The sequence below is a fragment of the Aptenodytes patagonicus genome, chromosome 4 (assembly GCF_965638725.1).
Source record: "Aptenodytes patagonicus chromosome 4, bAptPat1.pri.cur, whole genome shotgun sequence".
Classification (NCBI taxonomy): domain Eukaryota; kingdom Metazoa; phylum Chordata; class Aves; order Sphenisciformes; family Spheniscidae; genus Aptenodytes; species Aptenodytes patagonicus.
This window is the reverse complement of record NC_134952.1, coordinates 26331436-26344914: the sequence shown is the minus strand read 5'-3', so window position 1 is coordinate 26344914 and position 13479 is coordinate 26331436. Positions and strand designations below refer to the sequence as shown.

At 40.3% G+C, this 13479-nt stretch overlaps 1 protein-coding gene across 4 annotated transcripts; it reads left to right on the top strand.

Moving 5' to 3' along the window:
• The first annotated feature begins 1528 nt into the window (after positions 1-1528).
• LOC143159379 (toll-like receptor 1) lies at positions 1529-7291 on the top strand. 4 transcript variants are annotated; one of them, XM_076336092.1, is made up of 4 exons: positions 1529-1546; positions 3629-3679; positions 4223-4341; positions 4624-7291. In XM_076336092.1, the coding sequence occupies exon 4, from the start codon at positions 5281-5283 to the stop codon at positions 7228-7230; it is 1950 nt and encodes a 649-aa protein (XP_076192207.1). In that variant the 5' UTR covers positions 1529-1546; positions 3629-3679; positions 4223-4341; positions 4624-5280; the 3' UTR covers positions 7231-7291. The 4 variants fall into 4 exon arrangements, with proteins under 4 accessions (XP_076192207.1, XP_076192205.1, XP_076192204.1 ...); XM_076336090.1 differs by lacking the exon at positions 1529-1546 and adding an exon at positions 2725-2793; XM_076336089.1 differs by lacking the exon at positions 1529-1546 and adding an exon at positions 2725-2793 and having other exon boundaries at positions 3515-3679.
• The last annotated feature ends 6188 nt before the right edge of the window (positions 7292-13479 follow it).

The following is a 13479-nucleotide window of genomic DNA, read 5'->3' as shown; positions in this document are numbered from 1 at the left end:
AGAAACTGGGAGGTGCGTACGCACATTTCCAGTAAGTTAGTGTCAGCACTGGGCGCCCGCAGCCACGTGAGAAATACTTGGTTGAACAAGGGGATTGCAGGCTCTTGCCCAACAACCTGTGGTTCTGGTCTGTGTCTAATTCCTCATACCTTTTCCTCTTTCTGCCACTTCATTTTAAGGCGAAGCACGCCCTTTTACTGTGATAAAAGGCAGTTCCACAATTCATCATAGCATCCTTTCTATCACTAGTCTTCCTTTGCCAAAGAAATAAATACTTACTGTTGCCACAGGAGGCAAAATAATACATGTTGTGAATCATGGAGGAGAGCTGCTATAGGAGGTCACAAAATAAAGCCCCAGTTCTCAGAAGTGTGCTTCACAAATACGGATCACGCTATGTGGCTTACGTGCTTACCAGGCAAAAGTCTGAAGTTTCCTGTTAAGGTAGGGGAAGGTAGCAGAACAAATGTATCACTAAATAGTAAGTTTAGTTTGAAGGCATTTCAATGAGAATTTAAGTATCAGGGCATGCTGGTAGTTCTAGCATCTTTTAGGTTAATTTATTAATGTTTAGGTGTATGTATTGAAAATGAAATCTAGAGTGGCCCTAAGGATTTCCCTCTGCTTTTCAGTGGAGCTTGTGGAAGACTAAAGGCAGTGTCTTAGGAGGAATCATGATAGAAGAAACTCAATAGCTGGAGATTGTTTTTCCTCATGATGGATGGTAATTTTGACTATAAAGTGGATCTTACACTGTCGGTTTTGCAGATTCTGTACAAGGGCATGCATGTTTTAGAACTGCAAGACTATTAATCACTATTGTAACATAAAGTTACTACTTCAGGATGAAGTTAACATTATAAGTGCGTAAAAGTGTATGTCTGTCTATTGGGATAGAAGGATGTATTAGTTTCCTAAGTTCCTAAATGACTTTCTTGAATTTAGCACTTGCATTTTCTAATTTTCTTTCTCTGTCACTTTTCAGTAATGAATTTCACCTGTATTTTCTCACTATGTTAATATTTCAAATGGTTTTGGAATAAATGAGCAGTAGATGACAAGATTGAACACTTCTACTCATTTCAGATTTCACTGGTTTGTTGTTACTCTGAGTGTCATCATCTTCCTAATGGGTTTCAGAAGAGATACTTGCATTTTAATAAGTAGATAAATATAAAGAAAAGATGGGAGGGAACAACTACATTTGGCTACTTTTAACAAAACACAGAAGATTTTGATTTAACAAAACACATAACATTTGAGGAATATATGCATCTTCTTCCAGTGATTGCACTGGTAAATTTGAGTGGTAAATATCAGGGCTAATGGCATGCAATTGATGGTAATATGCTTATTTTGCTGTTTAACATATGCTTTATCTATCTTTATGGTATACAGGCAGAACTGGAGAACTCAAACTATGCTGGTGGCCAGCTTATACTGTTGCTTAATTGAAGAGATACTCTTGAATAAGGGTCTCTAATTTACGGCAGTTATTACATGTTAACCAAACATACATCTGGTTCTGTATTCATTAGAGTAATAGGTAGGTTATATTCAAGGAGTTAAACTGTTATATTCTGAAACAAGAATGAATGTTTGGTAGAAGCAAGGTCTTACCTTAGGATTTTATCTCATCCTAAGGATGGATAGCAAAATCTTTCCAGCTAAGGGCAGACAATGGTGAAGTTTGTATGTAACAACATTGTAAGGTGTCATTTGGAAACCAGATGTGAATACTTTTGTCTGTATTGACAGAAATGGAGAAAGAATCATAGAGTACCACCATAAGGCTCATCGGCATAACAGTGGAGAATATGAATTGTCCATATTCTGTCGCTTACTACCTGTCCTATCTTTCCCTTCCTTTTTTGGATGATCTCTTTTCACTTGAAGCTGAGAAATGAAATACGATGTACAGAATAAGCTTTAAAATGAAAAAATAATTTTTAAGATTATTTCCTCTGCTTCCTGAATCACTGAAATGTTAAATCATGAATGCGTTATGGTCTGCTAACCCAGAAAGGTAGGTTGTAGTGTGGCTGTTCTGTATTTAGATCTCAGCTAAGATGGAACTTCTGACTAACATTATACAGAAATAAAGAGAGACTGTTTTATGTCTTTGCCAGGACAATAACCCAAGTGTTTGGGCATTCACTACCAAAGTTGCTGCTCTGTTTTAATTAAAAAAAAAAAGACTCCACCCACTATTTCCATGTCCACTATTTAACCCAATTACAACAGTGCTGGAGCAGAAGAGAGAGATTATTTTTCCATTCCCATTAAATGGAAATTAAAATAAGACAAAAAGTACTTTTATAAACCAGCCTTGATAAGAACTTGACAACTAAATTGGTATAGCTAAATGGAAAAAATTAATCAGAATAATGCATATAGACTTAGATCATTATTAAGGTCAGAGAGGAAGATGTTTGAATTTCAGTGTAAAACTTGCTCAAAAGAAGGACTTATTTTCATGTAAATTTGATGAAAACAGAAAGTTGGTAAAAAGATTGATTTTTTTTTCCCCTGCTTAATCTATTGCAAAGCATGAAAACACATAGTTCAGTAATAATTAAATAATGGGGAAATTACAGTAATGTTGTATGTGGAAAATACATCTGGAGAAAAGCAAATGCCATTTCATAAGCTGTCAGTAGATGGCACAAACATTTATATAAAAAATTTGGGCGTTCCTAAGTATTGTTACACAGGAGGATAGAGTTACAGGAAGTTTTCTTTTTGTCTTTTCCTGAGTACATTTTCTGCTTTTTCAGAGAGCAGGGATTTCGGGTGAGAAACTTTTCATTTTATTGATTTTATGCAGTTGCTAGTTAGCTAAAACTGTTTTATATTCTGCATCTTATTTGAAAATGAGCCATGTTTTCCATAGAGAGTTATTAGCAAGGGTATTATGTACTTTCATGTGTATGGGTAAGGAATAAGAGTAAAGTTGCTTATGTTCAGTAAATTTATCCAAAAAGCTGTCCAAATAGCAGTCTCTTTGTATTAGCACTTTGTATACGCCCATAGTTAAGGGGGGCACAGTGATTTAATGGAAATAGTTTTTCTACAGTTCAGAAATGGGTCTAACTTGGTGATATGTTTCATCCATGTGAAAGACATATTTTTGAGTTTTGTATTATGCTGATAACTTGCGAAGTGTGTGCCTTAATACTGAACCATCATAGCTCAATGCATTCTGTAAATTTCTTATACGAAAGTTTAGTCAGTTTATACCAAGTTTATATTGGAAAAACTCTTAAAACCTCAATTTTGATCTATTCTCTTGCTCTTTAAACAACAGGACAATTTCTTGCTATGCTTTTGGTTTGCTTACCCTACTGGATTGCTTCTCTGTGTATATCTTGATAATGCTCTTTTTGTCAAGTTTGAAGACTTGGGGATACTTCTGAATTAAAAGGGGTATGACTATAAAGGATAATTTCTCCAGTGTTAGCCCCTAAAGCTCAGGTCATGTGTTATAACAGTTGTTAATTTTGTTGCATCATAGGGTGTTCTGAAGAAAGTTTGAAGGTACTCGTAAATAATTTGACTGAATGCCAGGATATAGGAATGAGAAAGAAAATTAAGCACATATGGAAGAATCATATCCTTCTTTCACCAGGTCCCTGGATATTGCTGAAATTTTGTCCTAAGAAGAAAAACTGATTTGAAGGTAGATTTTTTTTTTTCAGATTTCTCTTGAAGCTACATATTTTGTTTGATTATATACACATTAGTAGTGTTGCTCAAACAATCGGAAGAACAGGATAGAGGATGCTGATTATCTTTTGTTCTCTGCACATGCCCAAATGCCTTTTGAGGGCTATGATGGTAAAACTGCATATAATTTTTCCAAATGAAAATCTGGAAAAAGGCTGGAAAAGTTTTGCCATGTTGCCCCACTATTTCTAGATGATTTCCAAGCCTAGTTAACTCAGTGGACTGTGTTTTCTGTTTTACTGTTGAGATTTCGTAATATAGGTTGTGTAAGATCAAGGAGAATGTACATTTTAGACCCTGTAATGTAATTCTAAGAAAGCTCGTGGAATGGTTAATGGTACAGAGGATGGAGTCCTCGAGGTTGTAGATTTAGTCCAACAAGTGACAGCTATTACTGTCTCATTGTAGAGTCACTAGAAATCATGTTTCAGTCCAGGTTTTATAGTTACAAGTCCATTTAAAAAAAAGTCTCTGAGTCTAGTTCATATCCTTCAAGAGAGAATCTGACAAGAGGATGACCATACCGACCTCAAATACCGTACTTTCTGATCAAAGTATATGATACAGTTGTGGGAAGCCTTCATAATACATTGGATCACAGCAGTAATTCTGTAGGTAAGCAGCAAATTTTAGTCACCTACGATATGAGACATGTTTTGTAAGAAACAGACTCATTATATATTAAATACAGCATATTTAGCAAATCGAAATTTCAGTGGTGTTCTCTTAATAAAGAATGCCTCTCATGAATGATAATAGGTGCCTTCATTGCTTTTTGAGTCAAAGGGAGAGATGAAAAATTGGAACTTTCAAAAAAAACAATCTCTGTGATGGCTCCTGCATAGCCACTTAATGATACAATCTGGTTTTTGTTTTTATTTGTTTGTTTTGCTACAGGATTAGAACAAAGATGGACAGATAAGAAAAATATTGAGCATCTCTCCTGGTTTCGTCAGGGATAGAGTTAATTTCCTTCCTAGTAGCTGGTACAGTGCTGTGTTTTGGATTTAGGATGAGAACAAAGTTGATAACGCACCGATGTTTTAGTCCTTGACACTAATCAAGGACTTTTTAGTTTCCCATGCTCTACCGACTGAGAAGGCTGCAGGTGCACAAGAAGCTGTGAGGGGACACAGCCGGGACAGCTGACCCCAACTGACCACAGGAATATTCCATGCCATATGACGTCATGCTCAGCATATAAAACTGGGGGAAGAAGAAGGAAGGGGGGGACGTTTGGAGTGATGGCGTTTGTCTTCCCAAGTAACCGTTACGCGTGACGGAGCCCTGCTTTCCTGGAGATGGCTGAACACCTGCCTGCCGATGGGAAGGCGTGAATGAATTCCTTGTTTTGCTTTGCTTGCGTGCATGGCTTTTGCTTTACTTCTTAAACTGTCTTTATCTCAACCCACAAATTTTCTCTTTTACCCTTCTGATTCTCTCCCCCATCCCACTGGGGAGGAGTGAGCGAGCGGCTGTGTGGGGCTTAGTTGACAGCTGAGGTTAAACCACGACAGCATCTCCAAGGAACTGGAAACCAATATAACAGAAAATATGAGATCTCTCAGAAACTTTTTTCTTTACAAATGTCTGTTTGCATTAACTTTTTTGAACTATATCAGCCTGTCTATGGCAAATGAACTCTTTAAATCTGTTTCTAACGATTTTCCGGAAGATGGTTCTGACAAAAAAATCAAGAGCCTGCCACTCCTGTATACAAATAGTCATCAGTCCAAAGCTAATTTTGACTGGGTTGTGATACAAAATACTACAGAAAGCCTGTCATTGTCAGAAATCACAAATGACAATGTAAAAAAATTAGTAGCTTTATTATCTAATTTCAGACAAGGCTCCAGGTTACAAAATCTGACACTGACAAATATGTCAGTGGACTGGAATGCTCTTACTGAAGTTTTTCAGACTGTATGGCACTCATCCATTGAATACTTCAGTATTAGCAGTCTAACACAATTGTCGGACATCAAAAGCTGTGACTTTGACTATTCAGGTACCTCTATGAAAGCATTGACAATAAAGAAAGTTTTAATCACAGATCTGTACTTCTCACAGGATGACCTATACAAAATATTTGCAGACATGAATATCGCAGCCTTGACAATAGCTGAATCAGAGATGTTACATATGCTGTGTCCTTTGTCTAACAGTCCCTTTAAATACTTAAATTTTTCAAAGAATGATTTAACAGATCTTCTTTTTCAAAATTGTGACAAATTAATTCAACTGGAGACATTAATCTTGCAGAAGAATAAATTTGAGAGCCTTTCCAAGGTAAGCTTCATGACCAGCCGTATGAAATTGCTGAAATATTTGGACATGAGCAACAACTTGCTGAGTCACGATGCAGCTGACGTGCAATGCCGGTGGGCTGAGTCTCTGACAGAGTTGGACCTGTCCTCAAATCAGTTGACGGATTCCGTGTTTGAGTGCTTGCCAGTCAACATCAAAAAACTCAACCTACAAAACAATCAGATCACCAGTGTCGCCAAGGGGATGGCTGAGCTGAAATCGCTGGAGGAGCTGAACCTGGCATCGAACAGGCTGGCTGACCTGCCGGGGTGCAGTGGCTTTATGTCCCTGGAGTTCCTGAACACAGAGATGAATTTGATCCTCACCCCATCTGCCGACTTCTTCCAGAGCTGCCCAAGGGTCAAGGAGCTACAAGCCGGGCACAACCCGTTCAAGTGTTCCTGTGAACTGCAAGACTTTATTCGTCTGGCGAGGCAGTCTGGGGGGAAGCTGTTTGAATGGCCGGCGGCATACGTGTGCGAGTACCCGGAAGACTTGCGAGGAACGCAGCTGAAGGACTTCCACTTGACTGAACTGGCTTGCAACACGACGCTCTTGCTCGTGACAGCTCTGCTGCTGACGCTGGTGCTGGTGGCTGTCGTGGCCTTTCTGTGCATCTACCTGGATGTGCCGTGGTACGTGCAGATGACGTGGCAGTGGACGCAGACAAAGCGGAGAGCTTGGCACAACCACCCCGAAGAGCAGGAGACCGTTCTGCAGTTTCATGCGTTCATTTCCTACAGCGAGCGCGATTCATTGTGGGTGAAGAACGAGCTGATCCCGAACCTGGAGAAGGGGGAGGGCTGCGTACAACTGTGCCAGCACGAGAGAAACTTTATCCCTGGCAAGAGCATTGTGGAGAACATCATTAACTGCATTGAGAAGAGCTACAAGTCGATCTTTGTGTTGTCTCCCAACTTTGTGCAGAGCGAGTGGTGTCACTATGAGCTGTACTTTGCCCATCACAAATTATTCAGTGAGAATTCCAACAGCTTAATCCTCATTTTACTGGAGCCGATCCCTCCGCATATTGTCCCCGCGAGGTATCATAAGCTGAAGGCTCTCATGGCAAAGCGAACCTACCTGGAGTGGCCGAAGGAGAGGAGCAAGCGTGCCCTTTTCTGGGCTAACCTGAGGGCAGCTATTAGTATTAACCTGCCAATGGCTGATGGACAGTGGTGTGGGGAAACGGATTAAGAATCTTTCTAATGGTTTTTCTTCTGTTTTTTTTCTTGGTGAAGCAATAAATACTTTATGATTTCTATTGGTTGTCAATGTATTTAACTTTTTGTTACAGAGTCTTGTTTCTACATAGTTGTCTATGCTGCATCCTAACTGTAGGCAAAATTCAACTCACCTTACTGGAAGTCTTTTGAGGTTGATACAGAGGCAGCAAATCACAAATGAGTTTGGATGTGGATTTTGAAATACAGCTTGAAATACTGTAGTGAATTTTTCTCAGCAGAATAAAATCTGGAGCAGTTGGTATAGTCATGTGGAAGAGTGCTTGAGTTGCTGGAGAGTTTGCAGAGCTGCATTAATCACAAGACTTAGGCAGCTTGGTCACGGAACCTCTTTTGCTAAAATTAGTTTGCAGGAAAGAAAATTACGCATCCTGAGAAGACGTCTAGAAGTCCAGAGCTTGAGATGGTTCCTGGGTAGTGTTCTCAGATTCAGTGAAGCTTAAAGGGATAGGACCCAGATACAGGACTCTCTGAACATCCAGCACAGGTGGACAAAAATGGCCATGCCACAAAAGAGGACTGAGTGAGGAAGAAAGGTTTTGGGTTTTTTTCTTAAAAAAAAGAAAATAATAATAAAAAGGAAGGACGAGCTACTTCACCTTTTGGCGCTTACGGTTTGGCACTGCTGCAAGGGAGAAGCAGTGAATTGACAGTCAGAGCTCTAATTCCCATCCTCTGACAGAGTCCTGGTACCACTTTGATCCTGAGAGATACCCTGACAGGAGTGACTGAGGGGGTATCTGCAGTAACATAACTGCCTTCATTATCATTGGCTATATCTTGAGAAACTCTTGACTTCTCTACATCCTGCTTTTTTTTTTAGCTTCCTACTTTTTTTTTTCCTCACCCATATATCTTACTTTATGCTTATTATTAAAAGAATCTGTCCTTTTCAGCCAAAACAGTATCTTTTGCAGCGCAGCACGAGTTCTGATCAGAAAGGCAATAACCAGTCAGAGGCTGAAAAAATACGCCAGGTCTTGGGACAGCAGGTAAGACCCCCTATTCACAGAGTCAGAAAGACAAGCTACCTTTACAATATTGGCTGGCCTTTATAGAAATACAGCAGGCCCCGTTACCTGTACTTGTGCTGTTTTGCCTTCAAGAAAACATGGCTGGGCTCCGACAAATATTCACAACTGCTGAAGATGATCACAGCAAACTTCCTCTTTGCCCCCAGAAGGGCAGGTGTTTGCCGTCTGGAACACCAGACTTAAATGGCCAGCAAGCAGGAAGTTTTCCTTTCAAAAATGCGTTTCAACATGAAGATGAGGGAAGAAGGGATGTTAAGAGGAAATCCTCATTTAGTATAGAATGTTTGCATTTTATCTCATTCTTGTCTTCCATTATTATTAAAAAAAGATTTTAATTTTGATTTTTTTTTGCTTGAGGTCTAAGCAGGCTGAGGTCTCTTGACTTGAAGTCTTGAACTGTCAGTGGCTGTTTAATGATTTGTAGGGGAAAGGTCAAATTTAACACCTTTAGCTCTCTCATCCCACTTAGCCTCAAAATTAATATAACACACCTATTACCAAATTGCAGGCATTTAATTCAGGACTGCAGAAAGAAATCTTTTTCCTCCTTCCCCTCCAACTAATGCTTCGGTATATGACTCATTTAACCCTTAGAAAACTGAAGATGAACAGACTTAACTTGGTTTGCCTATCCCTTTCACACAACCAGGGATGGCTGGATACTTATACAGTGGCTTGCTTGAAAATTTTCTTTGAAAGCCTCAGAGTTTTAGGTCAGCAGCCCTTGAAACTTCTGTAATACAGTTAACATCCCCTGTTGTGTGTGAAGCTTTAAGAACTCATATGACTTCTTCTGTTGGCTGGAGGACAGAGAAACCGTCTGAAAGAGAGTGCACCAGGAACTCTTCCTGTTACTCACGTGGGAGCACACATCTGTTGCCAGAAATTATTTCAGGAGTGGAAGGTTTTAGCAGGGTTTAGACCATGTCAGCCACTTTACCTGCACATTTTGGAAAGTAGCTACCACCTCTAGAAAGTAGCTATCAGCTCACATCACCCTGGTGATGTGAGTCTGCAACCGGTTCTGCACTGGAAGCTGTAACTGCTAATGCACTCCAGGTATCAGGAGAAGGGAGTATGTAAATATATTCTGATGTCAGATACTGTATCAGAGCAGATTCCTGGCATTTGACTAGTCATCTTGGTGACTAGCAGGAATGCTATTTTTACATACCTAATAATAACAACATGGAAAACTGATAACATGGGGGTTAAACACCCTCCAAAACCTAGAAAATATGCAGAATGAAGTGAAAGTGTAAATGTGTTTATGTGTATTTCAGTAGTGTGTAGTATAAAGGAAACTGAACTGCGACAGCCTGGGAGTCCTGATGCAATGTGGGTTGCCCTGCTGAGAGCTCAGCTCTTTTTTAGCTTTGGAAATGTTACAAAGCATCAGCACTGAAGCTCAACTGCAGAGGGTTAGAGCAGGGAAAGGCACTTGAGGGAAAAGAATGGGACTCCATGGGAAATGAGGCATTCTGCTGAGGGGAAAGGTTCAAAACCTCTGTGAAACCCATGTTTTTACTCAGGGCTTCAGTTTGGCTGTTTTTTCTTTCAGAAACATTTACTGAGATTGACTATAATGCTCATTTGTAGTCACTGTTCAGTCAAGAGGAAGCAGTATTGATAAACCAATAAATGAGAAAGTTCTGTATTCTGCAGGGTGGCTCTGTGTTACCAGTTCGATTTCTGCAGCTTTGATCCTTGTGTCTATTTATGTCCAAGCAAAATAGGCTTGGTCATAAATGCGATACAATCTCTGCTCATTTTGACTTGTGGTGGCATTTAGCCCTTGTTTCACCTACCTGACCCACAGGGTTAAGTTGTGACAATGAGAGTTGCAGCTGAAGATAAGGTCCTCGTTATGACCACACTGGCTTTGCAACTTTTAATAATTGTATTAACTTTTTATGAGTGCTTGGATGAGTCCCTCTGCTCTGGCTGTGTTTTAACTCGGTGTTTTGCACATGTAAGTTCCCTTCTGCAGTTCCAGTTGGAGAGATTCTTCACACCTTTGGGCATAGTGCTGGCCCTAAAATAGCTTCTGGTACCCAGCCAAGTGTAGCTGCAGTTCCTCTCTGGGTGAGTAATCGCAACATACTGGCAGAAGTGTGAAATGTACCTTGAGGAAAGGCTGTTTGTGAAGATAGGTGCTCATTGATAGAATCAGCTACAAAAACCCCCAGCAATATGAACTTCAGAAATGGAACAAGGTATCTGCGTGAGCATACACACATGCTGACTATGGAAAGGATGGTATTTAGCTGGTACATTTCAGGATGCGTGAACAGAAATACACTGCTTTTTAGTTTTTGTGTATCATGCAAAACGACTTAATCAGTAAACTGAAACCAGCCCCAAACACAGCTTTGCTAAACTGGTTAGTAAAAATAACATTATGCAATGTTCCTAAGGATGTTACAGAGGTATTCATGAGTATCAGTTTTATTTTAACTAGTTGCAGATTTTTCTTTATGACAAACTGTTTATTTTTATAAAGTCTCATAAAGAAGGGTGGTAAGGAAATGAAACATACTACAACTAAAGGTGTAGATGCTTTTGCTCTTTACAGCTCTGTGTGCACTGGAGTCAGTTCTGATGAAAGCTGATGGTGTATTTGATTTTGCCCATGCAACAAAGCTTTTTCAGGGATTATATGGACCTGTGTGGACCTGTGAAGGCCAAGTGCAAGGTCCTGCACCTGGGTCGGGGCAACCCCCGGTATCAATACAGGCTGGGGGATGAAGGGATTGAGAGCAGCCCTGCCGGGAAGGACTTGGGGGTACTGGTGGATGAAAAGCTGGACATGAGCCAGCAATGTGCTCTCACAGCCCAGAAGGCCAATCATATCCTGGGCTGCATCAACAGAAGCGTGGCCAGCAGTTCGAGGGAGGTGATTCTGCCCCTCTACTCTGCTCTGGTGAGACCCCACCTGGAGTACTGCGTCCAGCTCTGGAGCCCTCAGCAGAAGAAAGACACGGACCTGTTGGAGCGGGTCCAGAGGAGGGTCACAAAAATGACCAGAGGGATGGAACACGTCTCCTCTGAAGAAAGGCTGAGAGAGTTGGGGTTGTTCAGGCTGGAGAAGAGAAGGCTTTGGGGAGACCTTATTGCAGCCTATCAGTACTTAAAGGGGGCTTATGAAAAAGATGACGGCAGACTTTTGAGCAGGGCCTGTTGCGACAGGGCAAGGGGGAATGGCTTTAAACTAAAGGGGGGTAGATATAGACTAGACAGAAGGAAGAGAGTTTTTATGCTGAGGGTGGTGAAACACTGGCACAGGTTGCCCAGAGAGGTGGTGGATGCCCCATCCCTGGAAACATTCAAGGTGGGGTTGGATGGGGCTCTGAGCAACCTGATTTAGCTGAAGATGTCCCTGCCCACGGCAGGGGGGTTGGACTAGATGACCTTTAGAGGTCCCTTCCAACCCAAACTATTCTATGATTCTATATTGGAAGTAAAACTGCCACTGGTTTGCATAATTTAGTTCTCAATTTGATTGTGATATTATTGTTCTGTCAACAAGTGCCTTAGTCTATTCATTTTCATGGATTAATGCCCAGCAACAGGAAATTCTCCTTTAACTTGAAGACAAGACAGTGTCAGCTGACAAGCAGACTCTTGCTGCTTATTGCGAAACGTTCATGATCCCTGGTCTTGTCTTGGGTCAAAGATGTCTCAGAGTTTTCTGTAATGTGTTACTCAGATTCACTGCACCGAGGAAGGGAGAATGGTTTCAGTTCAGCTTCAGTTCAGACTATCTTACTCATCAATCTCAAAATGAAAAACAGACATTTTCTTTCAGCCAAGCAAAGGGTTAAATTCTTCTTTACAAAATTAAAAAGGTAATTGCAAAAGAAAAGTTTAAAAAGGAATCTAATGCAAGCTTGAAATATAGCTGGCACCACTGTCTAGAATAAATTTTCATACTTCTCAGCTTTCTTTAGCTGAATCCCTTCTTGCCTCCAGCTCTCCTCCAAGGTGCTGTTTTATGGGGTGGAGTAAGCTGTAGACTGAGTCCAGAATAGGCCAAGGTGCCCCCTCTCCCCTAGTTTGCTCATACCTGAAGAATTCATTACATACTTCATGAATTTGGTCTTAAAATTCATTAAGATTAAATAAATCTTAATTCATTTATTCATCTCTGCTTCTTTCTTCCTTGCTAATTAATCTTACTGAAGCATGTTGTATTAGTTCGGAGGCTTATGGCAGTGAGGTGTTGGTTTTGATTATTTACATCTGCCTTTGCAATGCACTCACGCTCTGCTCTGTTGATTTGCCCGCTAGGCTCATGTCCCTGTTCAAGACGTTAATTGAATGGCTGCTTTATTGGATTCCTCCATCCCCAGATTGCTCTATATTGCTGTGTTCTTCATGGCTTCTTTACAGCTTTCATATCATAGCAAATATTCTCTATAGTTCATTTTTTATAATTTTTTGAAGAAAGCTACAATGTGGGGCATCCCTGATAGCCACAGGCGGCATCTCTAGTGTAAAGATGACTGACCTGTAAAGGCTTTGAACGGTGCCAGTTTGCCCCTGTTACTAGCTTTTGAGATCTAAGCTTTTGCCATCTGTCAGTGTGCTACATTAATTAGTCTGCTTGCTGAGGAAAATAACTCAGTGGGGTAGAGCTCTGCAAGAGATTTTGATGTGAAGAGAAGTTGGTGGTGAGGGTTCTGCTTCCTCTTTTCTGTGTGTGCAAAAGAGGAGATGCAGTTGACGGATTTCTAGAACATCTGTGTAACCATCAGAAGCAGGCATGAAATTAGAAATGCGGAATTATTTAAACAGTCTTGCCTTCGTGAATATTCTGTACCACAGAAAGGTTTATTTCCTCCTAAACCATACAGTTATGTAAATATTACAGAAGTAAATGTATTTCGAGTCTGGACTGTTAAAAATTTACTTTCATTGTGCTCTTAATACCTGCATTGTAGGGAAATTTGATTAATTCTTAGAATTATATAGCCTATATAAGAAAACCCTGTTCTTTCTACTTCCTGAGGTAGTAATTATTAAGGAATTAGCATCTCATGTGAGATTCCCCAGCTTGAAGATTACATATGTTTGAAATTCTGTTTTGAGGATGTTAACCAAGTATGCAGAGATCTTTTGCTGGTTCTTCAATCAGAGGTGAATTCCACGCACAAAAGGTGGGTTAT